Below are 27,892 nucleotides of genomic sequence, written 5' to 3'. Positions count from 1 at the left end.
GAACGGATGATGTAGTAGGGGGAAAAAAAAAAAGGGAAGGGTCGTTTTCTTCTTTTCAGTATTATGAATGAAAGTCTGTTCTTTGATTTCACTCCTGAACTTGTGATTAGCAGACATTATCAATAAGGTGCTAATATCGAGCTGAACTAAGCTCGTATAAATTAGTTCAAGATGTCCGCGAGCGCTGTATACGTGTTGGATTTGAAAGGAAAGGTAAGATAACGGTAGAGCGCTGCTAGGCTAACGTTAGCTTGCTACATCCTAGCTAACACATTCTTCGTTGACAGATTATGATGTGGCTCAATCTGGTGCATGGTAGCTAACATATTAGCATGCCGCTTTGAAGCTTTAGCTTATAAACTATGTCAGTAATTTGCACTTAAAAACGATGGTTGGATTTAAACGATCGATACAACTGAAAACATACAAAGTGAAATACAGATCTTATAGCTGACGAATCAGGTGACCAGCTGTTAGCAGCAGGGAATGCAAAGTGGTTTCCAAAGCCTGCTAATCGCAAAGCTCTTTTTCATCAACAAGGGTATTTATATGTATATAAAATGCTTTTCATTTCACACAAGCAATCAGGTTAACGTCAGGTTACAATAAACATTTTAGAGCATCCAGTTTAACATTTTTCCCCTCACATCTGGTGCAGGTGCATCATAAGTATTCTGCCTGAACCGTTATGATTTAGGTTCATTTAGTATTAAAATGGCCCTTTATTTGTTTGCAATATAAAACTAATGAATAGACTAAACCCATAATGATGGATAGTAAAAGATTCAAGAAGGTATCATGATGTAAATACACCTGATTTACATTCAGCGTGACACTATTTCAACTATAGCTGCACATGTTCTGTCTGTTTCTTTAAGGTGCTGGTGTGCCGAAATTATCGAGGAGATGTGGACATGTCAGAGATTGAGCACTTCATGACCCTTCTGATGGACAAAGAGGAGGAGGGGACGCTCTCTCCTATCCTGGCCCACGGTGGAGTCCGTTTCATGTGGATCAAACACAATAATCTCTACTGTATCCTTATTCTTCACTGTGCGTCTGGTTATTAATGCATTGTATTTTCCGCATGATGAATGCATTTCTCTCGCTGTTGTGGCTAAAAATTCTTAACACACGTCACATCAGTGGTTGCCACATCCAAGAAAAACGCCAGCGTTTCGCTAGTTTTTTCTTTCTTGTACAAAATTGTCCAGGTAAGACTGATTAACCATTCACTGTGTAGTAACAGCAATGGATGAACAGGCTGATTAAGCTGCATTTGTGTTTGCATCAGGTTTTTTCAGAGTATTTCAAAGAACTGGAAGAAGAGAGCATCAGAGATAACTTTGTTATCATTTATGAGTTGTTGGATGAGCTGATGGACTTTGGCTATCCTCAGACTACTGACAGCAAGATTCTGCAAGAGTGAGTATCCACTTCTTTATGATCTAAATTAAAGTTAAATTGCTTTACAGCTGTTAGTGATTCCGCTATGAATATCAACAGTATTAAGTAATGTTTTAATTGCCTTTAACCCTATCAAATGCAACAATATATGACAAACTGAACAGTTGGACTTGGACAGTTTGAAGTCCATTACATGGACTTAGACTTCTGATAATAGGTGTTTACACTGATGACATTATGATGTAAATCAGTGCAGCTCCAGCGCTGACGGGTGTGTAGCAGTTTCGTTTTGATTTTATTCTCCCGTCCTGTTATTTCTGCACGTGGGCCACTCAAAACAGTCTTACTGTGTTTACCATAAAGAACTGTCATTGACCGTTTCGTTTCACCTTACGGGACTATGCAGACACTTGGCAAGCCAAGTCTGGATTTCCCCCAGTGTTCTGAGAACAGCAATAAGTCAGACAATCCTCCCATGTAGCCATGAGACTCTCTGTTCTTCTTTGATGCTTTATCGGAACTCACCACTGCAGAAAGTTAATTTCCCCTTTTCTCAGTTTTTTCCCTCTGTGTTTACATGTTTGTGTCTCAGATACATAACCCAGGAGGGACACAAGCTAGACACTGGCGCCCCGCGACCCCCTGCCACAGTCACTAATGCTGTCTCCTGGAGGTCAGAGGGCATAAAGTACAGGAAGAATGAGGTCTTCCTGGACGTCATTGAGTCAGTCAACCTCCTGGTAGGAACTCCTTGTTTTTGGAAGGCCTGTGTTGCCTAAGGAATGTCAGTCACAGTGTAAACTTCCCCTCCGTGTGCGTCACAACATACTGAGAGAGACGAGCTTGTTGATCTGCTTGGCTAACACTTTCTTTGATGGGGTTCTCTGTTCCTTTCTGACCCACTCATCCCTCTGTCTTTCAGGTTAGTGCCAATGGTAATGTCCTACGCAGTGAGATCGTTGGTTCCATTAAGATGCGTGTCTTCCTGTCTGGAATGCCTGAGCTGCGGCTCGGCCTTAATGACAAGGTTCTGTTTGAAAACACTGGACGTGAGTTCTCTCTCTTTGCTGCAGTTGTGTCAATAAATACTTTTAACTCAGGGAAACGCAGCCTGACTAAATTTTTTTGATGGATGGACAACATTATTGCCATGGTGTCAGTCATATACTGTCAGGCCATTTAATCTTGGACTGATTTATGCAAGTTTAGCCAGTCCCTCCGTCTAAACAGACTCTTGTTGTTTATTTATACAGGAGGGAAGAGTAAATCAGTGGAGCTGGAGGATGTCAAGTTTCACCAGTGTGTCCGTCTGTCTCGCTTTGAGAACGACCGCACCATCTCCTTCATTCCACCCGACGGCGAGTTTGAGCTCATGTCCTACCGCCTCAACACTCATGTGAGTAATACATGTTTGAGAAGTCCACACCAGAGGAAAGGGCCGGAGTCATGTGGTCTTTTTTCTTTGCTCAAACACTTATTTATAGGTGGGGAAAAAAGAGTTGACACTTAATCTGTTAATGACCTGTTAACATTGGAAAAAGGAAATGCCACTGCAGAGTCAGTCACTTGTCTCTCCACATTTGAACGCACCATTTGTTCACAACAGCCAGCCAGCAGCTGTGAACTCTACAACATAAGTTCATAAGCGGTGTAAATAATTGTGGTAAAAGCAGGTGAATCATGACCACACAGCTCATTACAGGGTCTGTGATCATGACTCATGCACATTTGGTATTGCACGATTCTTGAGTTTTATTCACAGCAGCTCACCAGATGGACGCCTGGCAGTCCTAGAGATTGCCCTTTTTAAATTAATATCAATTCAATTTATATCAAGCAAAGATGTTCATGAAACTCATTAAGTAAATTTTTGTGCACAAAAAACTGCTCAACCAGACTAAAGAGCACTTTGACAGCATTGTCGCAAAGGGAAATGGAAATGCATACTATATAAAATGAGCAATGTGGTCGTCCGTGGACAGTTACATTAGAATGTTTAAAATGGCAGCATAGTTGCAATAGATCTTTCACAATAGGGCTTCCTGTAAGTGTGCTGGAAGGGAAGTAGTATAGAGGAGAACAGACGCCTTTCAGTTGTAGAAGGAAGAAGGAATAAGTACCTTAAGAAACAACTTTTTGACCACATCTGAATATGTAATACCTCCATTACAAAACAATAAATGTACATGAGTGAGTTGCATATGCGTTGATCTGCTTATTAAATAATAATCTGTCAATGAGCAATAGGTGGCTATGTCTATCTAATGAATTTTCAACTGGAAAATGCTCACTATATGGCATCTTAGTCATAATTTAGACTGACAGCGTTTTAAATCTAGTAAGTTGTGAAGTTATATTTCTGTACATTTTTGGATATGCTGAGAAACACGTTATGGTTACATAATGACACAATGTCCAAAGTAGCTGCAAAGATTTGCGCAATTTGTGTTTCTCCCTGGATTTCTTTTCTGCAGCACAGAGTTCACATGAGAGGTTGTGTACAGTTCTAATCAAACTGTTCGGATGTGTCTGAAGAGCATATTTTCATTAACTTATAATATTTGTCTTTTTATTGCAGTAACACCCCCTGCCCACTAGGTGGTGACTGTGTCATATGCTATCCAACCCTGCAGACTGTGTACAGGTGAAAATATGTGTTTTTTTTTCATGTTTTAGGTGAAGCCCCTGATCTGGATTGAGTCTGTTATTGAGAAGCACTCTCACAGTCGGATCGAGTACATGATAAAGGTCGGTGACTTTTTCATTTGTAGCAGTACTACATACAGGAAAACAATGAAATGTGATGTAACAATTGGTTGTGATTTGAAGGTGTGCATCCAAAGTTTGCTTATGAGGCTGCGTGGCAAATTAATGCTTACATAAAACCATAATTAAGTGTCGGTTGAATCCTTTGTGTAGGTAGCACATCATGTTTAACTTGACCTGCTTGTTTTTTTTGTTGTTTTTTTAGGCAAAAAGTCAGTTCAAGAGGCGTTCCACAGCCAACAACGTTGAGATTCACATTCCTGTGCCAACGGACGCTGACTCACCTAAATTTAAGACCACAGTGGGCAGCGTGAAGTGGGTGCCCGAGAACAGCGAGATCGTCTGGTCAATCAAGTCTTTCCCCGTGAGCAGAAAGCATGACTCAAATGTTTCATACGAATGTTTACACATGACCGAGCATTCTTACATTTGGGTTTAAGTTTGTTTATGTTGTTCACTTTACCGCCTTTACTTGCTATGTATAATAAAAGGATGTTCCTCTTTGAATCTTAGGGAAACACACTTATAGTGAACTTATAGTGATTGTTCACAATATCATGTTGTCTCAACACAGCACATTTATCATTAGTGTTGTGTTAAAGTACTTTTGTTGCACTTGTTACAGGGTGGAAAGGAGTACTTGATGCGAGCCCACTTCGGTCTGCCCAGCGTAGAGGCTGAAGACAAGGAGGGGAAGCCACCGATCAGTGTCAAGTTTGAGATCCCGTACTTCACCACCTCTGGCATCCAGGTATGTTCCACACATGTGGCCTCATTACAGCCAAACAACAAGGATGTTTGTTATGAGACCGAATCAGTCAGCAGAACTGTATTTACACGTTCCTAACAAATCTGGGAGCGGATTCAAACAAATGCGTCTCTGCACCTGATGTTTGATTATTATTCTGAATGTAGAATTTTTGGTATGTAGTAAAAGTCGCACATCTGTCCTCTCCTCGCAGAGCAGGAATTTAAACAATTCACATCTGTCCCTGTTTTTGGCCAGAGGGGGCAGTAAGGGAGCTCGGTTAAACTCTGAGACTCCCCTTTGTGGTAAAGAAAATTTCTAGTGTTCAACCAACTGGTCATCAACTTGAACTTGGCCCTGTGCACTTTTGTTAATCACAGTGATAGAAGTGATACCTAAGTAACAGGTCAGTAGATTTATTGGATTTTGATTGTGATTTACAAGGAGCTGAGGGAGACGTTAATGTTTATACTTCGTGTTTCCCTCATATTTAAATGAAATCTCCTGCTGACCACAGACTAACACAGATGAGCTGCACTCACCGTATAATCACCGTTGTCCTGTGATTATATGTGCAGCGCCACAACACAAAATTATGTTTTCCCGTTCCTTGATGTGAGGAAACAATGGCAACTTGACGAACCTGAATTTGAAAATATGATATTATTGCCTCCATGGAAAACAACTGTGTTTTGTACAGGTACATAACAACAACAACACCTCAGTTTTACACTGACAAGTTTTTTAGGAGAGCTTAAGAATATTTTTCAAAATATTTAGAGGGAGTGGGAAAACATGTTAAATGTAGGGTAGGACATTTTTTAAAAGTCAGTGAGAGTCAGCCAGATTTGGAATGTAAACACACGCCCCTTTCTCTCGGAGCTCACCCCAAAGCCACGCCTCCCAATTACATGGACGCGCATTACCTGAAGATGAGCTGCGGTCTGTGACTTTGGCCATCGTGCACGTACCTCTCTGGTGCGCGCAGAGCAGGAAGAGCGTGACAACCAGCCAATACTCTGCGCAGGGCGTGTTATAGCTTCCAAAGATGATTCATATTCTTCGTTTTAACGTGAAACTGCTGAACTAGTTGGTTGCTATCGGATTTGTAAAGAGAAGTTGCACTAATTTAACAAAAAGTGCATCAGAATGAAATCTCCTACCCTACCTTTAAGTCATATTATATGCATTTTGGAAATAGTCAGTTCATTGTATTACACAATGGATTGACCTTGAGACCTTGAGAAGCTGCTGCATATTTGTCACTATCCTGACGATAATAAGATTAGATTAGTTTTCTGGAGAAGTAGAAAGTGCAGCTGATTCTGTATAAGAGTGAAATTCTTGTATGTATAATAACTTTGTAATCAGAATCTGTGTATTTTGAATAAGATAGGTTTCAAACAGTTGGAGGTCCGACTCTCCTGCTAACACACACAGTCTCATTTACATCTCAACTTTTAATACTGTTTTCTCTATGACTCTCATTAAAAGAGGTCATATTTTCCAGCTTCCTCACATTTCCTGTGATTGTCAGTAACACGTTATTAAGTTGTATGCACATGATGCAGCCCACTCGGAAACCAGAAGCTCAAACCCATGCTAATTGAAATGCATGATACTTGTAATTAGGTTGGTATTGTCAGTATAAGAATGCTTACCATTTTCCAACATAATGTGGCAGTTGAAAGATTTTTTTTTTTTGCTTGAATATGAGTAGATTCATTGAATAAATGCAGCCTCAAGGGAGGATTGGACATATTCTACATATTCATAAGCTTTTTAGATTTAAAATAGACATATCTTAGTAATCAGTCGTATACACTGCAGCCCAGCTACTTGCTCATCTGTGTTTGGTTGATGGATCCTCTTTTTGTGGTTTTCTTCAAACACAAGAGAGTGCAAAGTGCTTCCTGTAACTTTAGTCTGGACACACCCTGCAGAAGTGTGTTTGTCCCCAGTAAAGAAGTGTGAGAGAGTCAATGTCTATGAGCTGCATTTGCCTAATTAAACTCTGTTCGCAATACCACACATAATTGCAATTGACATCTCAACTGATTGGCTGAGAAAAGTTTTACAATTAGATCAATCTGATATACTTGTACGCATCACGCTGTTCCAGAAAGTCGTATAAATCTAAACAACATCTTGAAAACACAATTGCCTACAAAACCAATCAGCAATCTTATTTCCTGGAAGGAAGTCACCTGAATGGTCTGACTCTGAAAACCGCAGTGCACCCCAGGGGCTTAACGAACTTCAAGAGAGATCACTCATTTATGTCCAACTAATTAATAGCTTCTTTTTTTTTCAACATTGTCTTAAATCATATTTGCATGTAACACAGTGAATGAGTGCGGTATTAATGCCACAGAGCCGCCAAAACTTCAGAGTCACTTCAGAGTGACAAGTGAAAAATCCCACAGCGTGAAAATATTTATGAAAAGTTATAAAAATACTTGCACAGAAAAGATGTTCCGCATCATGCATGTTGTGGTTAGCCAGCTAACTGCTATGCTGACAAAGATAACAGGCTGACCTGCCATCAGATAGCAGTGCAAGCATGTAGTTAGCTTTTTTTTTTAATGAAGCCGTTTGACCAGAAATTAAACCAAAAAATAGACAGTGTGATCTGAGAACAGACATGTGAAGTGTTTCACAGCTGTAGTGCTCACACGTGTACATAATCACAAAGTATTAGAATTACTGCTTAGATCGCAGCTGCTCACTGACCTCTCTCTTTATGAAGAAAGTGCTTGGTTTGACACTGTGTTGTGCCAACCTATCATGAGCCATATTCCCACCAAACTCCTGTGTCAAGCTTGTAACCTTTGCTTTATTATAGGGCACCAGTAGAGTGGCTCTCAGACTCTAATGCAGCCACTAACGCTGCTCTGTACGTGTGAGAAGAGGCTGTGAAGTTTAATTAGACACATGTAAATATCAAAGCATGAGAAAGTTCCCCTTAACTCTACCACTAAGTGTAGGGGACACACACATGTGAAGTGTGTATGATGCACGAAACTCCACCTTATAAATTTAACTAGAAAATGGAGGATGGCCCACACTTTGGCTGAGGGGTAATAAGAGCAGCTGTTATATTTTCAAACCTTGCTCCTTAAGGTGATGGTCGAGGAAACCAAAACAATTTGGCAGATGTTTTTTTTTTTTTTTTGGGCCATAGCGTCTACCAAAAGCCTGATAAATCCAGGCCACACATGTAGTCTGTACTTACCAAACGCGATACAACAAACATCCTCCTTTCCTCTTCTCATCTTACAAGCCATAATGATATTTTGCGGGGGACGGCTTTTGATGCCGTTTCTGCTGACTGCGTACCCACAGTCAGGCCGGCTGCATGTTTGGCTGCAGGGTTGGAGGAGAAGTGCTGCGCCGGCAGACTCGGTGATCCCGCGTCGCTGTGTGTTTGTCGTCATGTCTCCGGTGACCACGGCGCTCTCTCTCTCCCGCTCTGACCTCACTGTGTAGTGGAAGGTAATAACAAGGCGGCCAGGAACTCGGTAGAGCCCTGCCGCCACTCGAGCCACACATTCCTACGCTGTCTGTCCCGCTTTCAGCTGGGAACTGGCATGATGGAGCCATGGCATGGCGACTTCTCACAGAGAGAGGTCATGTCAGCTGTCACAGCACATATCTGTTTTTTTCCACTGAAAAGTTTGTGAGAAAATGTTTTGTTGTTGTTTTTTTGCAGATGCACACTGAAGCATGTCTGTAATTAGTGCTCTAGGCACACTCACACACAAGTATCACCACCACACCATGAAATGACATCCCCTCAAACCAAGATATTATTCTGAGAAACTAATATTTCATCATTTAAAAACCCATTGGACACACTGTTCCTGTGAGTTTCTCATCTGTGAAAAACATCCTGCAATCAGCAGCAGTGAGGATGGAGGGGTATTTTTTTTTAGTGCCTCTTCTCGAAATTCAGCTCTGTACCAATATTTCACTAGCCTGGTGAAATATCGGTTAATGGCTTGTGAAAGTTGTATCTTGATTATGCTGATGTGCATTTTTTTCTCTCCTCCCCCCTCCCCAAAAAAGATACAGTTATGCAAATTAACACCGTGTGTCCCTTGAAAGCTGTTCTGTAGCTGCTTCCCTGTTCTCAGTGTGACTCATACTACTGCTTCCTCATCAACAGCGCTACTTTTACTACTACTACTACTACTACTTACAGCTCGCCACAGGCTTAAAGGTGCACTCTGCCAAAATGTATCCTAAAAGGTGACTGAAGGCTTTGTAGGTTGCTTCAAGAGGATTTTTCACCTCAAAACCAAATATTCTTAAAGCTGCAGCTAGAGATTTAACCCATAGTTTAAAGATAATGGTACAAAACGATGCACTAGCTTGTGCTGCTCATACTGCCAAAAATGCAATTGACAAAACTCAGTAGCAGTGTCTTGTTTCATCCTTATCCTTGTTGTAAGCAAGTTCGTGTAATGACTATTTGTTAACATTCCACAGTTTTCTACAGGCAGCTGTTTCAGTGTGCAGAAGGCATCAAACTCATTTGCACTAATGCATTTATCGTAGGTGGATGCATGAAGCATTCTCTGCTAGATGAATCACTACATCGTGCACCTCCTGTGTGAAGACGTTTTATTTTACTTTTTCTACTTACTTAACTACTCGTGTGCACCCTGGTTCTTTCTGCAGCCTAAAGACAAGCAGATCAGATACATTTTTTGCCTTTAGATTTTCCAAATGTGTCATTTCTGCCCATCCTAGATGCATGCTGGGATTGCTCCAACCACCTGCAGCCCTGCACATAATAAACAGTATAGATAATGAGCGTATGTTGTATCATGAGGGGTTAAAATGACTTGATGTCGGCAAATGACTCATGGAATATAGTAAAGCTTGTTTCAGACATGTTTTATAACCAGCTTTTTTCCCCCCCCGACAGGTACGCTACCTGAAGATCATCGAGAAGAGCGGCTATCAGGCCCTGCCGTGGGTGCGCTACATCACCCAAAATGGAGGTAGGTCAAAGAGTTCACTGGTGCTTGTGAAGAGTGCCCATATGTGCACGCATTAGGCAACAGTTGGGCAATGCGGTGCAATGTGGTGGGAACTAACTTTGTACTGATGCAGTTCTATGAAAAGGGGATACAATATAGAACATGAGGCAATGTGGCAACGTCCTGCGAAATGTGAGAAAGTGAACTTTCTTTTTTTTTTCTTCTTCTTCTTCTCGAGCTTCCCTGATCTGCATAGTGAGATTACCAAGGTTGCACATGTTGGCCTTTTTTTTTTTTTTTGCTAATGTTGCCACTAATTGCCAAACATCCTCGTCTCATTTCCTTTGTATTCCAGTCATTCTGGGTGGAAAGCATCAGCTGCCTCCACTTGATTTCCCTGCGATTGACTCTTTTATTGGTCCATTTGATTAAGTCTTGTCCATTTCCTCCCCCCAGATTACCAGCTCCGGACTCAGTAGGCAGCGCCTCAGCCGGCAGTAGGCAGGTGGAAATCAGACGGGGTGGAGTCATGCCGGCTAATGTGCTATCAATGGCAGGTGGCAGTCATGTGACCAGAAGACTGTCAGTATCAAGTATTTTTTTTTGTTTGTACGTTTGTTTAGTTTCATATTCGTTAAAGTTTTATTCATTCATGATCAATGCAAACGTCAGATGGAGCCTTCAGTCAAGGCACAGTTTGAAAACAAGCTTACTGCTTAATGTGGCTCCTAATGTGAGGGAGCCCATGGAGAGCAGCAGTAAGTAATGTTTACATCAACTGTTACAGTGCAGAGTTGTACACAATCTATCACAATGTGGTTTAAAAAGAGCATGTTACAATTCTCATGTAAGGTTACTGTAATCACCTGCACACAGGTCAAAAACACTCTCTCAGTTTGAGTACATGATGTGATGAGAAGAAAAATAAAAGCTGCTTTGTTCTGCCACAATTCCTCTTTGTTGATTATCTGTATATATTTGTTACATGTTAATGAACTTCAGGTCAGTGTTATTAGTTTAATAACTGTAAATTAAAAGCAAAGGTTTCTCTTTTTTGTACGATCACCTCTACATGATGCCATTGATACATCCCAGAGCAATGCCTCTCTGCTTGGCTGTTGTGCTTCTTATTTGTTTGTTGACATTCAGCTTTGCAACAAATATTCAAATGCAGCAAAGTTTAAGTTGCACAGTGAGCAGTTAAAAAAATCCTTGTTCCCCCCCAATGCCTGTGTCCCTGTCTGTAACCTATTTTAAATCATTAAATGTCTATTTAGAGAAATCCATCATCTTCTTGCGTCATTTTGTACATGAAGTCATCGCAGTCATCACGGTGAGCCGTCATGGTGTCATTTGCAGGCACCTGTCCCGCAGAAAACAGGAGGGAGGGGGGGGTTTCCTGTAGCTGTAGCTAACCCTGGATGGTTCTTTCCACCCCGTTCTGGACGTCGTTTCAAACGACTCTTAATACCCACGGCGGCCCCCGTGATATCATAGGCAACTGAGTGCAAGCACTCCGTAAACATGCTGGAGAGCTGGGAAGGATGTGACTCAAGCTGTGGTCAATGGTCACAGACGTGCTAGAGAGAAACGTAGGATGAACCGACACAGACTGGTTATTGTTCATGCCAAGCCAGACCGCAGTGGTCCTGCATGAGGTCATTCCTTAAGTTTGTCTCGTAAGGGGACTGTGATACTCCTGTAATTCATGTGAGTCACCCTAAACAGGTGCTGAAGGTTGTGAGATTTGCTAGATTTGTTGACCTGATTCTATCGGTCTAGTTTTGTCTTTGTTTTATTTTTGTCTTCTTTTTTTTTTGGAAACACCTACACAACAGGTGTGCCTTGTCTGGGAACAAAGTGCATTTCTCTTTCTAATGGATAAAGATCTAGTTTACCTACTTGTAACTAAAATGTGTAAGTTGTTCATATTCTTCTATCTTCAGCTGTATCATTCGATCTTTGCTGTAGACATTTTTGTTTTGAACAAAAAAACGAACATGGGATAAAATCAGAACAAATGTAAAACATTAAACTTTACTCAAAAGTATCCCAGTTAAACCTGCAGATAGAAGGTAGATCAGGTCTGGCTGCAGTTAGATTTGTTGTAGTTTTTTTGTAGATTAACAGCATGTGCATGTGAATAGATCTGTTATCTAGCAGTGATCTGAATGACAGGCATGTGACTGCTACTAACACCTACTCAGACCAGATTAGATTTATCTTTTCTGCATCAAGCTTTTGAAATGTCTTGAGCATTTGAATCAGAGTCAAGAAAACAAAAGTGTTTTTTTTTCTTTCATTAGGAGGATTAGTTTCACTATTACAAGTAGTATCATAATTTTAGAGCATCTCTGCAGTAAAGCTGTTGGTAAAATACACTCGCCTCACCAGGGAGCATTTTCTGTGATCCTTGGCCGAACATGTGAATATAGTATTTGGCGTGCGATGAGAGGCATGCATTCATGAAACAAATTTGACCTCTGAGGAGTCAGAGGGGAGCCCTGACATATACTTCATGTTTGAGGATTGCTTACTGACGGCCTGCTTGCGGAAAAACACAAGCATCCTCTCTTATGTTTGCAAATATTTAACATAAACATACGCTCAGTTCTCAAAGATTTACCGCAGGGTTATCATAGCATGGTTCTCAGAGATACTGCTTCCTCATTTATGTTAAACATGTGTCGTTTCAGAGTATTATGACAAAGTAAGTTAGTGTCAGGAGAATATTCAGATTTGCTTTGGTTAGTGTATTAAAATGTAGAAGATGTGTCTTAATATGCTGCTAATTTTAACTTAACTGTTAAAGCTGTAAATCTTTAATGTTTGTAGCTGTTAAATAAATGTAATGAGGTAAAGAGACATACAAGAAATGCTCATGTTGAATGAATCATCCATGATAATGGCTGCTTGAGTTTTTCTGTTTATATTCTCGCTTTGTCACAATAGGTGGCGCTAAAGCACTTAACGACGGCACCTGCCGTAAAGCAGACAGTAGAAGAAGAAGCAGTAACTAGCTAGCTAGCTAGCTGGAAGCCGGGCTAATAATACGGCCGCACAAAGTCACGTACAAGATGGCAAATGAGTGCATATAAAACACCAGACACCACAAAGAAGTTTTCTGGCTATTTGGGAATATTTTGGACATTTGGACACCCATAAGAAGACCCATGTGAAGACAATTCAGCTTATGAAAAAAATACGTGTGTTTTTAAAGCTAAGTCATCATAACAGCATTTCTGTCCTCGGTATTTTTAAACCAAACACACAATAATCGAAGTTTATTTTTTTATTTTAGTCACAAAATAAGTGCTTTAACAATTCTCTATTTAGTATTTTCTGTTTACTAAGAACAGTCTAAGAATTTTTAAATTTAAAAACAACATGACAGAATGAACTATCTGAAAATATGGTCACAGCATTACTTTGACGTATGTGTTTGAAACCAATATTTTCCTATTTTGACATCAACATGAACACACAGATATCAGATTAAGATTAGGCCACTCCTACTCAAGATAATATTGTAAGTTATTGTTTGTATCTGTAGTCCAATCATAGCAACGTGCAACAGGTGAATAACTACAACTACAGCTGTATAATTTTAGCCCAGATTAACGAAAAAAATCTCCTCCCTACAGGTGTAAACCAACAGGTAAATGAAATATCACTCACCTGTTGGTTTATGAACCTTTCCCCTCAAGTTGTATTTGGTTGCCATGCCAACGTCACACAATTGACCCTGATTATACAGCTGATACCTGAAGGTTGTTGCAGGCAATGGAAAATAACTATGGTTACTTAACAGTGATGAAGCAACAGCTAGTGGGTCAGACAGCGTGGCAGTCAACTTCAAACACAGGTGTGCCACGAGGAACCCCGTGTTTATCCACACCGGAACCCCGTCGCCTAGCAACTGAGGGAAATCCTCGCGTGTCACATCAGGACTCTGATCCTTGCTTGACGTCAAGGCGTTCCTCTCTCAGGCATTCAGATTGTCCCTGTAAAGTGTCTATGCACTCAGTTGTGAAATACAAATAGTTGTGAGTCACTTTGAGACAGTAACTGGAGTAAAGGTATTTCTCTATAGGTGAAGCCACAGAATGTGAGCGACTTCCTCCCACAGAAACATGAGGTGGTTGTTATATACTGGTTGAAATACTCCAGGAACTCAGTGTGTGGTCTCTGCTGGCTTTAAGCAGGGTATTCCTCATGGGGAGGAAAATTTCCATCCTCCTGTGTGTAGACTTTAGAACAATATTGGTTTAAAGAGCATATAGCTGAGTGTTCAACCATACTGGCCTTGAGACACTGCTGCCATCTCTCCAGCCCACACAATGCTGACAGATACACAGCCCAGTGCAGTACGTGACAATAAGTCATATATCCTGCTTTCACATTGGGTCAGTGACTTATGATGTTGTTGGGTCAAAGTGTAAATCAGGGTAAACATTTGACACCGTTGCTTTATTTACTTCCCATTAAAGCTCTCATGTTGCAAGTGCTTTTCTGTGTGTTGGAAACTGACTCATCAACAGTGGAGTCCAAAGTCTGTAACATCAGCAAGTACAGTGGGGCACGTATTCATTTCATAATACACAGACCGTATCATTATGGACTATTAGAGCAGTGGTTCCCAACCTGTGGGTCAGACCCCCCAGGAGGTCTAAAGATGTATCATATGGGTCAGGTGAAGATGAAATCTTTTTAGAAAAAACTTATCTCATTGTGTTTATTTTAACTATTCAACACTTTAACAAGTAAACCCGCAGAGCAAGTCCAATGAATGGAAATCAATCACTTTCAAACAGCCTGAGGTGTGCCCATGTGTCCCGGGTGCCATGTTCTGCCGTGCCAGGATGCCCTTTCACACAGCTGTCGATCCGGCACCGTGACTACCTCTGCTGCTGAGTCAGAGGCAGAACAATATGTACTGCTCTTCCTCCTTTGTGTTTTGCACACAAAACAGAGGTGCGATGAAGGTGCAACAGTTGGAACAGGCTGTGACTCAAAATGATGGACTTAAATTTTCAGGGCTTCATATGTATCATACCTAAGGAAATAATCACATCACTTTATGGGGTGAGGCTTAGCTTCTCTTGTCAGATGTGCTATGGTGTTTAACTGGTTTTGTTTCTAGCACAATGGAGAGCAGTACATAAAATATTACAATTGTTATAGATCAGTGTTTGTTAATCTTCTTTCCTCCTCTTATTCAAACGTGTCAGCATATTTATACATCTGTGCACACTGTATAAGGGCGTAGGATTAGCTACATGTAAGCCAGGAGAGGACCTTCAAAATGCTAATCTTTCGTAGGTTTAATATTCACAATATTGTAACTTTATCAGCAATTTCAAGTTTTTGTCTGGAGTAGGTGATTGAGGGAGTAACGCACCACCACAAACAATGACCAGATCCGCAATGACAGGTATGACTAATATGTCTATGACCTGTGTGATCTGAAGGACTTTCAGCTGCTTATAATGGATGTTCACACCTATAAGAGGACACATTAGCATCATTTTACTGTAAACCAGAAGGTCAGAAAGTCCACTGAGACGCAGCCGTCACATCCATATTTTACCCTCTTTAGCTATGAATCACTCACAGATATATTTAGAAGCAAAGTTCAGCCTTTACTAATACACAGCGTGTCTTTAAGTGTTGGTTCATTGACAATAACTGGAAGTCCACCTTCATTCAGAGCTCTGCTGCTTGTATTTCTGGAAAACTACCCTGGAAACTGTCATGACATCCAAAGGGAATAAAAGAGACTAAGTGCTCGCTGTCAGTGCAGCTCTGTTTGCTTTGTCAGTTAGCAAATGTTCCTTCTCTTTTATTGCTATCAAAACTGAAAGTCAAGACAAGAGGCATGGCTTTCTAAATATGCCCCTGGTTGTACTTTAGCTTTCTATGTTCATGTTTGTCTTTCCTCTCTTCTGAGAAGCTGCAATGCTACGACATGCCCTCTTAGTGCTGAGGAACTATGTGAAAATGACACATCTATAATGACTGCTCTGTACAACCTGGAGCACAATCTACAGTGTATTCTGAATTCCTTTTTTATGGCTCTCTATGATGGCACTGGGAAACCTGAAATGTAAACAACACCCTGCTAAACAAATATCGATGTGCCTGGATTGTTTGAGACGGAAGTTACAAAAAAATGTCTTGCCTATAAAAAGAGTAGAAACATTTAGAGCTTTCGCATAGTGCTGGGCAGAGTTTATGTTTTATTACAAAGGCGGAAGTCTCTTTTTCTGTTCCAGAACAAAACCATCTGAATAAATGTTGCTTGAGGCAGCATGGTAATGGAGAAGTCTTTTCTTGTAGCACAATAGAGGGTAAAATCCTCGTCTGTCCTCTTTGGGAACACGCAGGACACCTGGCTGTTAGATGTAAAGTTCAAAGGCTTGTAGGAGCTTTCAGTAACCTTCTGTTCTTGTTTCATACTTGTATAAAGAAAGACAAGTGCACAGAGAGAGCAGAGACACCTTGCACTCTGGGTAATGACAATTGCAGATTTTCAGCCGTGCCACAGTGGACAAACTTCTGTGCTTTCCATCCTTCAAATTTCTATTTTAACTAATGCCATGTCTACCAGATCTACATCTGGATATTATCTGGCAAGCAGCAACTGTAATAAACACTGACACACTCTTCAGAAACCCCCTAATTCACTTTGATTGTCCACCAGAGCGCCTTTTGGTTTCACTCCCTGCTACTGAAAATATTTGTGTTTTCCCTTCTCTCGCTCTTCTGGACATTTGATAGGCCTTGGATGGTGTCCCACATACTTTCTGCTGTCTTAATGCCGGCCCGTTGCACCAAATGATATTTTAGCACAAGTGCATGGCAACAGCAAAACAAAGAGGCACAAGATGAATTCTTTGGCCGACCACTTTTTGAATTACTGATCATGTAAAAACCCACTGTGGCTCCCAGATTGCAAACATCAGTCCTTGGAGCCTGCATGCAAACCAAGCCCTCTAAATAGGCTTGTCTATTTCTGTTGGGCTGTGGGGGGAAACATGTGTTTGACATCAGTGTCACTCGCTAGACATTTTGCAGTGGGGCTTCATTGTCCCCTTACAGCAATTCCACTTATTTTAATGGTCGACAATAGCTGATGTGGAAGAGTGCTGGTAATGACAGTCCAATCAATGAGCTCACGTTTGAGGAGAGCCCTGCCCGCTGAGGTTACATGTGTTTTAGATCCAACACTGTGTCTCATTTTGAGTCTGTTTGGGCTGATGTTTGTACTAGCTCTTTGAAATGGGCTATGGATAGACAGCAGCAAAGTAAACACACAGAAAATACAGCATGTCCCGCACCACAACAAACTCCAGACAATCAGGCAATGTGCAACATGCGCAGGGCACGGTCATGAGCAACTTTATTAGGTAGAAACCTGATGCGCAGTGACAGCTTGGGCAGAGGAAAGTGAGCGAGCTGCTCCATCATTCCATAACAGCTGAGCAGCTCACGCTCACAACAGCCAAACAGGCAAACCCTCCAGCTGTGCTGCTAATGTTCCAGTGGAAAAAAACACTTAGCAGATCACAGGTGTGGAAATGTCACAACTGTTATGGGTGTTTCCTCTTATGAAAAATATTAGGTCATATAAAACTTTGTCTTATGAAATGTTTGGAAATAAGAACGGCATTAAAATTCAGGAGACACCAGAGGATTACATGTAGGAGACATGAAAGGACACATCAAAACAATGGACTTCAGGAGGATTTGCCTTTGTTTTACTTCGTTTTCAGTTTCTCTTATGAAACTTTGTCTCTACGCACTAAACTGTATTCATATTTTTCTATGTAGCTACCCATATTAATACGACTAGTGTTTTTATGAAAGCCATTTTAGGGGAAAGAGATCTTAAAGTGCTCAGTTATGGGGAAAAAAATCTGAATCGGTAAAGTTCAAGATCTTGATTTAGTTTTATTAGTGTGTTTTTGAACGACACCTCTAATGCCTGGTTTACACTGTGCGATTTTGGGCTGTTGCAGACTAAAGATGAGCATCGTAGGAGAATCGTGGAGATATCTTTGGTCGTGGCTCTAAATCGGTGGTTTTACGTCGCACTGTGAGACAGGTTCCATGATGGCCGTTGTCACCGTCTTGCGACCAAAGACACTCCGCATCCACGTCTTCCTCCTCCTCGCATGTTACAGTCTGATACAGTGAATGGTCATCGTACAATCTGCATGCATCAAACTTGACGTCGTACCAAAGCTTATTAGATTCACGTCGTGTAGTGTGTCACGCATTGGTCTTATAAGATCGCTAAAAATCGAACAGTGTAGAAAGGCCATTAGAGACCCAGTGTCACCTGTGTGACACGGTCAGTCGGCCGGCAGATGGCACGTCTCAATAACGGTGTTAAAACAGCCATCAGTTCTTTCTTTGTCATAGTTCTCTGCCACAGTAAGAGTGGTAGATAGTGGCATGAGAAATAGTTAAAACAACAAAACCTGATAAGTGATTGGATGAACAATTTGGCTATTATAGTTGCTTCTTGTTGTTGTCACCATAAACCGTTGTCACAAGATCTACATATAAAAATGTCCGCTTAGGAAAAGGATGAATTTGTGTTTAAATATGTAAGTGTTGTACTTTTTATTCAGATAAAGTAGTGGCACAAAATCCCCATGTTATCATATGGAAATAAGCATGATGCTGTAGAGAAAGAACAAATCTATGTATAAAGTTGTAAAGGCAGGTGATGCTTGTAACCAGTATCCTCATGAACCCAACCAGTTAATGTTTCCCAGTCGCAGGGAAAAAAAAAACGTGTATTTACCCAATCAACTGTGGAGAAGAAGAGCAATGAGAGGCCTGTGTGACACCAGCTCTCTCCCTCTATAATTTCCGTCCCCATTTTCCACCAAGACCACTCAATCTTACAACCATATGGTGGTTTGCTGCCATAACCATTCACAGCTGAGTAAAAATAAACCTTAGGGTTGCATCCTTGGGACAGGGGTTTGAAGATACAGGCAGGATGACTTGTGCTTGACTTTGTGCTGGTTACGATAACCTACTGTGATTCATCTTATCTGCAGATGATTCCCCCTCATATAATTTGCAATGGGAACACGGTCAGGGTATACAATATCATTCAGTTAAAATTCAAGGGCGAGGCAAAAATAGACATTCAACCACATGAAGAAGCTCAGACCAGAAATAGCTTGTTTGATGGGTATATATTTCAGTAGTGCAATGATGGGGTCTCTCCAGAGACCTTTAAAAGCTCCCCCTCATTTATGATTTGGGGTAGGGTGGTTGCACACGTGGTTTGCCTTGTGTGTTTCTGCATAAGACAGAGAGAAGTTGAAAAATTCAAATATCCCACAGCTTAGATGTGAATTACACACATCTGCAAGTCCCAAAATAAACACACGCGTTAAGAATACCACTTATTGTTCATCTTAGACTTAATTAATGAGATTTACTAATGCTCTTTCCTCAAGGTTTCAGCAAACATAGCATGTCTTCACACACACTTTGTCTGATGTAGTAACTATTGTACATTAGAAGGAGTGGCAGGCGTCTGCTACCACCCACGTAGATGAACCTGTAAATGTGGTATGAGGTGTGCAGGCAGGAGACACACTGTGTCCTCAACCCACCTCAGTGCAATTAAAAAGATTATTGTCTTGTAATTATTGAGGCCTTTTATGTGTTTTAGGTAGTAACAGCTAGTATTTCACAATGGAAAGAATGATTGGTACACACTGTATGTTGATCAACAGGTCCTGTGCTTTCTGTGCAGAGTTTAAATGCTTAAAAGACCAAAGTGTAGGATTTAAGGGGCTTTATAACACAAGTGCTATATAGTATTCATAATGATGTTTCCATTAGTGCATAATCCTTTACATATTGTGTGTTTGTGAGCTTAGAATGACACTTCAGACGTACATAAAGGACGTGTGTTGTGTTTCTATAGCAGCAAAGAACAGACAAATCAAACATGTTTCTTCTGTAGGTCAGAGATGAGGGGAGGATTTGCAGTTAGCCTTAACCTTCCATTTCTCCAAATTTCTGTGTGGTGATAGAGGAGACTTTATGTAACAATAATCCAGTGAAATACCTGCTGTAGCATTTATGGATTATTTAAAGTGATTTTTTTAAAAATGCAAAATTTTTCGAAAATTTGGATTTTAGTGCCAATTTAACCCCTAATTTCTCCAAATTCCTGCAGTATTTTTTCATGAAACTCACTGTGGTGATAGAGGAGACCTACTTTAACAATAATCCATTGAAATATCTGCTGCAGCTTTTATGGATTATTTAAGGTACAGACTAGTATTTCACTAGTGGTGGATGTATTGTCAGGAAATGTTAGTAGTTTAGTCATTCTGATTAAAGACCTGTTACAATTTTCACATTATGCAATCTTTAAGCTCATTTATAATTTAAAAAAATAGACCAAAATATCCTGTAGTAAAGAACTCCTCACAGATTGACCTTTTCAACCCAGGTTGATTGACTTCACACCAAAGCCGAGCTTGTAGTGCTGTGATCACTATCTCCACATCTACACAGAGGGGCAATTTACACTCATGCCCAAAGGAGATCACAAGGCATTCAAGCGGTAAATTACAAGCCTGAATCAAAGACTGTAGCTCCAAGTGTGTGAACAGGAAATATTTGCAAAATAATGTTTGCCTGCCAACATTTCAACAGCGGGGAAATTTTCTCATAGTTATTCTTGTTTTATGTGTCATCTGTCACAATAGGATTTGCTTCCTAGAAACATCATGATCAACTTTTTTTTTTTTTTTAACAGGCACACTCCAGGGATCTGTTACCTGTAAATGAGCTGGTATAAATATTGTGCCAGGTACATACACAGGAAACAATCATACAAACAAAGTTATGTAAATCATGTCACTGCTACTTCTCTATGCTACAGGACGTGTAGTTGAGTCACAGCTACGGAGAGCAAGCAGATATCTTCGGCAACATAGGAAATCTACTTTCATCATACTCTAGCCTTTTTATATGCCATGCCACAGGCTTTGTGTTTTTACATTTAGGGCAAACACTTCCTTGTTGGGTCATTCAGCAAATCAAAACTTAATCAGTCTCGTCGTGTAAGTGAAAGCATCACCTTCACCGAAGCTTGTTAGGGCACTCTAGAAAAACACCAATAACAAAAGACAAACATATGGTAGATGTTTTAAAAAGGATCACGTGATTTCTGAATGCACATTCATCAACAGCTGCAATACAAAGTAACTTTATTGAACTTTTCACCTTTAAGGAAACAGTGATGACAAAACCGCCTTGTTTTTGAATGTAAGATTAAGATTAAGAGTAAGATTAAGATTAAGATTAAGAATTACTTTATTAATCCCCGTGGGGAAATACAGTTGTGCAGTAAGTGCAGTTTTAGGTGAAAACCTTTCTTGATAATGTACATCCATACACGTCTGTCCATGTATGGATGTTGAAGGGGTGTAAATACGTGTCTTTTTATGCACTTCATTAGGTAGCACTTAATGACAGATATGGCAGGAGACTGATTAAAAAAAGCCATGTTTCACTTCCAGTTTTTCCCAAAGAGATGCAAGTCTTGCTCCATTTAAGAAAAGTAAGAAAAGACAGTGATGGATGTACGTAAATATACACTGGATGCAGTTTATTCTAATATAAAATGATTGCTCATTGGCTGTCAAGTCTTAAATAATCCCTGAATGTATCAGAAAGAGCTTCCAGATCAGGCTGTGCCTATATGCCATGCAGTGTATAAAAAGGTTGCCCTATAGTATATAAGCAACTAGTCTAAAAATATATTTGGAATAGCTGTCACTAAAGTATGTAGGATTGTATTTGGTGGTCCTAACCTTAACCACAGCTATGTCTTTTTAGATGTGTATTTGTAGGTGGAAGTGGGGAATAAGAATCTATAAATGGCAGGTAGAATTCATGGCGTTCCCAGAAGTACCACACAAGGAATACAGCTCACTTAATTTAGGTGATTTAGGTCCAGATCTGCCTGCAGGATGCTGTTAGTTTAACAATGTGTAAAATGTTTTTAAAGATTGATGGATGGAATTCTTCACCTGCTCCCTTTCACCCTTCATCTCTTGCAGTGTGAATGTCTCTCTCTCTCTCTCTCCCTCTCTCTCTCTTTCTTTCCACTCCTGTGAGGTGAGCTGAGGTGAGGGAGCCAGCATCCCTCAGGGCTGAGGCTCCACTCCTTTGATCCTCCACGGCAGATATAATCATTGATGGTACCTCAAAACTAAACCAAAAAGACCCTTTGGAGTCATCTCCCTGAATTCAAGCTGCACTAATCTCAGTGATCTTTATCTCCACACTTCAAAAAAGGCCCAAAGGACCACAAAAAAAAATCAGTTTGTGTCTCAGAATCTCTTGACCTAAATCCTAATGAGGAGTTTCACCACACAGGGATGAAACAGCTCAGCTCTGCCACCTGTTTGTATGCTACTCAGGCTCTGCTTTCCAAAGGAGGAGGGTGAGCCAGAGTTCCCCTTTTGTGTCAAGCTCATAGCTTTTAAACAGATGCTGGGTCTGCTCTAGCCAAACCAGCCTCACTTTTAGTGTTGACCCATGTGGTAATTCTATTTAGCTTCTTGCAGACCCCATTAAATTCACCCGAATGACTCAAGCCAAATATATCAAGCAATTTCAGTTTATATGGTCGACTTTAGTGAGTCATTTTAGTTTTACCAGCATGCACAGGTTGGTTTGAAGGAATCCTCCAGGAGATATATTTTTAAGGATGATTTAAAAGTCAGGGGAGTTTGTGTTGCTCTACTCCCACAGGAGATATGTTTAAAGTGTTTGAGTTATATTGTTAGAAGCTTGTGTGGGAAAGTCTTGGAAAATGCGTTCCCTCAGAAGGAAACTTGTGTTTGCTGCTTGTTGCCGTACAATCTCCAGCATCAACTCCATCTGCATCTGACAGAGGCCGAGTGACACATACATTTCAGTGGAGAATTACTGGAGTTGTAGGCGGGTTACAGAGGAAGAAATTAGTCAAATGTGTTGATTGTCCTTTGTCTAATTTTGCAGAACATCCCCATAAACTCATCATGCACTCCCTCCTTAATCATCTATTACCCTCCTACATGGACAACAACAACAGAAAAGCCCATTTCCCTCTGCGGATGGTTAGCTGCAATGGTTTTGTAATTGCTTACACGTTGAAATGTCCTCTTCAATTTTATAGGAAGGAGGAAAAATAATAACAGCAACATTCCTGAGGCGCTGTAATTTTCTTCCGGCGGGTAAAAGTTGTCCATTATGGTCAGGGTCAAGGAACACATGCAACCCCGTCATCAGGGCCGCGTGGTCGGCCACATCAGAACCGCCGGTCACGACCAGTGGAAAGGCCCTGTCTGTTAGCACAACACACAGCCAATCACCAACCAGAGGCCCCAGCTCCTCGGTACATTTGCCCCCCCTAACCACGCCGCGCTCTAATTTAAGCACACATATTCCATTGAAATTACAGCATATGTTACCCACCCTTCCCTGCAATTTACATGATTTGCACACTGATGGGGTGAAGTTAGACAATGCTGATACAGTGCATTCAGAGGAAGTTTCTTTTTTTTATTTGTTCTGAGCAGGTTAGAGAAGCAACCACCCACGTTCTCAAGAAAACAAAAACCAAAAAAATGTACGTCTAAACAATAGTGATGGGCTGATAATGCAGTAATGGATCACTGAACAGGGAAAGTAATTCTTTCTCTGAATTCATTTGCCCATGTCAGATGGTGCAGAAAGTTACATGCCAAACATCCTACTGAAATGCCAACGGGTGTCGTCTGCCAAAACACACAACAGTCATTCATTCAGATGTGCAACGAAAACTAAAGTGGCAAAGTTGACATTTAAAGTGAAACAAAGAGATCGATATCATTTTTATTTTAATAAACAAAAACATCTGTCATTCTAAGACGTAAGTGTAACCAGAGGAGATGCCAAACAAAACATTTAAATCTTAATAATGGTGATGGTAGTGCGTTAGATAATAAAGCTAACATGATATGAGAAAATAAGTATTTCATTGCTACCATTTTTATGTCATGTTAGGCAGGGTGATCCAACAAGCATCAGTGTTGAAATCAGTGGGGCTCAGCGCTGCAGCAAACAAATGGAAAAACATCAGAATCAGAATCAGAAATTACTTTATTTATCCCCGATAAATAAAATAAAATAACATTTCCCCGGGGAAATTCTTGTTTGTTACAGACACATAGAATAAAAAAGCATTTAAATCCCTGAGTTGTTACCTAAAGGACATACTACTGTATAAACCTTTACATAGTAAAGAGCATGACATGAATGTACAGTGTCTGAGTGACTGTTACAGTTCAGAGTTCAGAAGTTTGATTGAGACAGGCAGGAATGACTTCCTGTGTCTCTCAGTGGTGCATCATGGGAGTCGGAGTCTGTTTCTGAACGAGCTCCTGTAGCTGGTCAGTAAAAAAAAAAAAAAAAATAGGACGCTTTGTGTGACGGAGATCGGAGCTGCTTGTCTCCTAAAATCTGTGACACCACTCTTTGACCGCCTGAGACAGGACAGATGTCTCTAATGTCCATACAGTGTGTGATGAGTTGGATGAGAGAATATGTGGGAAAACTAGCTTCCATCTTTGCAGCTAGTTTGAAGATATTTGACAGATTTAGTCTTGCTAGTGTTTAGTTATATTGTTAGTGTGCCTTGATGTCAATCATTTGCTTTACTTGGTGTTGACTAAGCACTAAATTACCATCCATACAGGATCTTCAAGGAAATCCATCCATCCATCCATCCATCATCTGAGTCCACTTTGTCCTGCAAGGGGGCTGAAGCCAACCCCAGCTATCTACTGTCAATCAAAAGGTAAAAATGTTTCCTATTGTAAGTCTCAGTCATGCGTGAGTACACCTCATTCATCTCAAGTATGCGTAGGTTAGCTTGTGTGGGATGTCACTGGGCTGCATCAAGTATAGAATCCAGAGTGGAATTTCACAGGTGTTGTGGGAAGCTGAGGCTTCTTTCTACAAAACAAAGCGTCTTCATGCCAGCAGGGTGTTAAACTGTAGTTGTTGTTGGACCTGAAGTTTGTCTTCTCCCTCTGATGTGTTGACAGTAAGAATGCACACTAACTCACAATGGCTGTCTATGAAATAGGAAAAGAAAGACATAATAGACAAGCTAACACACACACACACCTCACCTGGGAATGCTGTGAAAAATAATACACACGGCTGCACTGCACGGTGCATCCTGGGATAGACGGTGGTTGTGATGAGTCAGTACACTACAAGGTGGGAACCTGCAGGGTGTGTTGTTGTGGTGTCTTGGTATCAGATTCAGACGCAGTTAAAAGTATTTGACTTTATTTTTAGAAGGAATGTCTGTCGTGCTTTGCATGCGTTATTGTTCGATGTTCGTAGTCAGAGAAGCGGATTCCATGAATTGTTTTTGCCTTTGACGCTAACGAGGTTGCAAGTGTGCGAAAGCATTTTGCAGCTGTTTGACGTATTGATGTACCCTCTGGTTACCAAGAATACAAAGACGAGGCAACACAGGAATTAGTGTTTTGTGGGAACCATCTTTATCATTGAAGGATACATTCACTGTTGTGTGTGTAGCTGTGTAAAGGAAGAGCGTGTATGTGGCTTTTGTAAATTTAGAATGGAGCAGAATCATCCAACATACAGCTTCTAATGCATTTATTAAGGGGGGTTCTTGGTATTAAGGGTTCTGATCCACCCTGAGGGAGTAAGACAGACAGGACACAGTGGGAGTCTTTTGAATCCCCCAGTGAAATATCTTTATTTCGGCCTGCTTTCAATCCGTCAAACAGGTTTTTTTTTGATGAATGAAACGTGGCATTTGTCCAGTGCATGTCACGTTTACAGTTCAAGGCCGTCTTTGTTTAACAGTGATGCGGTTCAGTCATTTGCTCAGGTGTGTTGAATGCTTCACAATGGTGCGCTATCGCACAGTAAGTGCTTTTGAATAGGAATTTGTTCATTGTCACATAAGATGGAGAGCCGAGGGGGGCTTTGGCATTTGAAAAGGCCATATTTGTTGGCCTCCTCTGTGAGTGTTTACCTTCAAGGACAAATGAAGCCATTGAGTCCCTGCGAGCTGTGAATGAGCTCCTTCTACACACACAGGCTGTTTGAATGCACATCAAAACAACCTCAGCAAACCCAGGGACACATTCCACAGGCGTTTAATGTGAGGGCAAATAGGCAACCACTTCAATAAAATACCTCTTGGATGGAATTGCATAAGTGAAAAAAGCAAGCTCTGGCCAGACCGGGGTGAAACTCAGGGAAAAGGGCTGGTCGAAGTTTTACCTGAAGGTTTTAAGGACTTTTTAAATAAGAGGGATTTATTGTGCCGACAGGTTTACCACAGACATGGTACAAATACTTAATTGAAGGAATGTCAATGTAAAACGTTGATCAGTGCAAGCGCCTCAGAGCAGAATTCATTCACTGAATCTGTGAAAAAGAAAACATGTCTATTTTTACACCGTGTCTTTTTGAGGTTGAAACGACAATAACAAGCTGAGCCCTTGCGAAGGCCATCCTATTTTAATTATATTGTACCAAAGCTCCCCCACCCCATCTCTCCCTCCCCTTTCCGCAACCCCTTCCCTTCACAAACACACACAAAAAAAGGGCATCACATTACACGCTAACATCTCCGCCATGTAATTATACAATCTGCAGAAAACATGTATTTTTAGGGTCAGTAAATGTTTGACTTGTGCTCAGCTGTATGAGGCTGAGAGAACAGGCAGGGGTATTTCACTGTAAAAATTTTTAACAACTCGAACTTCATTGTCCAGTTTGGGCATTTTATGATCTGTAGGCGTTTACTTAAGTTTAAAGCATTTCCAGTTCCAGCAGCATCCATTAAAAAAACACAACCCAGAGCGCCGAGCTCTCAGTATAACAGGTGTAACTAGTTAAAGCTCTTTACAGTGCAGTACAGTGGGTGGGTTTTCAAGGTAACACTGCTGGAATTCTGCGTGTTGCTATGTTAATGGGATAAATGGATATCATAACTTTTTTCTCTCTGTTGAATCAATAAGACATTTCAACATTAAGTTGCTAAAGTAGATCTCAGATTGCAGAAGTTTTAATGCGTTGCAACATCGGCGGCTTGCTCACAGCTGTCTTCACTTCTGGACAGAGGTGCATGCAAAGTTAGGAGGCTGATTGTGTCATAAAATAATAAATAATGACCCAGAACTGCTCCTCTGTTACTTTTATTTTATGTAAAAATTGCAGTTTCTTGAAATGTTTATTACTAGGGAGCATTTTTCCTCCATTTTATTGGACTACTGGCCAGAAAGTGAGTCTTGAAGGCCAGAACTTTCTTTAAAACGCTGGCAAATTAATGGCTGAGTCATTGGGATTGGTTGACGACTCCATCCAACTCTGTATGAGTAACGCACATATTTTGAACATGAGTGTGGTGAGTGTTATAAGAATACTTTAGATAGTCCCACCTATAACAGATACTGTGAACAATGCCAGAACCATAAAGGTAGAAAAGGACAAAAGAACAAGTCACATTTTATTGTCTTTGAAAAGTAAACAAAGAGTTCTTAAATGTCTGTCAATGTATTTAGACTTATATAATATACATATATAGTAGAACTTCCAAGATGGCAACTAAATGGTCTTCATAAAACCCATCTATATATTACAGCCTATATTGTCCACATAGCCTAAAACCTTATTCAGTATAAAGTCCTACCTACATATAAGCACTAAATATGGATTTATTTACCACTGAAAGTAGTCCCCAATCCTAAGCTACTCATCACTGCAGCAGTTGTTTGCGTTGTGTATAAAGCAGTGTACAGTAAGATGACTAATTCTAAATAATAGGTTGTTCTTGGCATGCATGGTGAGGTTCGACCAGCTGTGCTGGCAAACTTAAACTAAAACGCATCATCTAAGGTGCACTGCAGAC

At 40.6% G+C, this 27,892-nt stretch overlaps 1 protein-coding gene across 1 annotated transcript; it reads left to right on the top strand.

The window, feature by feature from the left end:
- The first annotated feature begins 9 nt into the window (after positions 1-9).
- Positions 10-11,195, top strand: ap1m1 (adaptor related protein complex 1 subunit mu 1). The gene is made up of 12 exons (XM_028428246.1): positions 10-213; positions 879-1,035; positions 1,147-1,214; positions 1,295-1,425; positions 2,000-2,147; positions 2,330-2,456; positions 2,661-2,803; positions 4,084-4,155; positions 4,379-4,537; positions 4,799-4,924; positions 9,855-9,930; positions 10,366-11,195. The coding sequence occupies exons 1-12, from the start codon at positions 172-174 to the stop codon at positions 10,386-10,388; spliced, it is 1,272 nt and encodes a 423-aa protein (XP_028284047.1). The 5' UTR covers positions 10-171; the 3' UTR covers positions 10,389-11,195.
- Positions 11,196-27,892: the final 16,697 nt, after the last annotated feature.

The sequence above is a fragment of the Parambassis ranga genome, chromosome 17 (genome assembly GCF_900634625.1).
Source record: "Parambassis ranga chromosome 17, fParRan2.1, whole genome shotgun sequence".
Lineage (NCBI taxonomy): Eukaryota > Metazoa > Chordata > Actinopteri > Ambassidae > Parambassis > Parambassis ranga.
The sequence above is the reverse complement of the archived record's forward strand: the minus strand, read 5'-3'. Positions and strand labels throughout refer to the sequence as shown.

What these genes read in the sequence shown, in the direction of transcription:
- ap1m1 (XM_028428246.1), top strand. Translation starts at nt 172, where the DNA reads ATGTCCGCGAGCGCTGTATACGTGTTGGATTTGAAAGGAAAG. An exon ending in CAAACACAATAATCTCTACT is followed by an intron (nt 1,036 to 1,146) that starts GTATCCTTATTC and finishes ACGTCACATCAG; the next exon opens with TGGTTGCCACATCCAAGAAA. An exon ending in GACAGCAAGATTCTGCAAGA is followed by an intron (nt 1,426 to 1,999) that starts GTGAGTATCCAC and finishes TTTGTGTCTCAG; the next exon opens with ATACATAACCCAGGAGGGAC.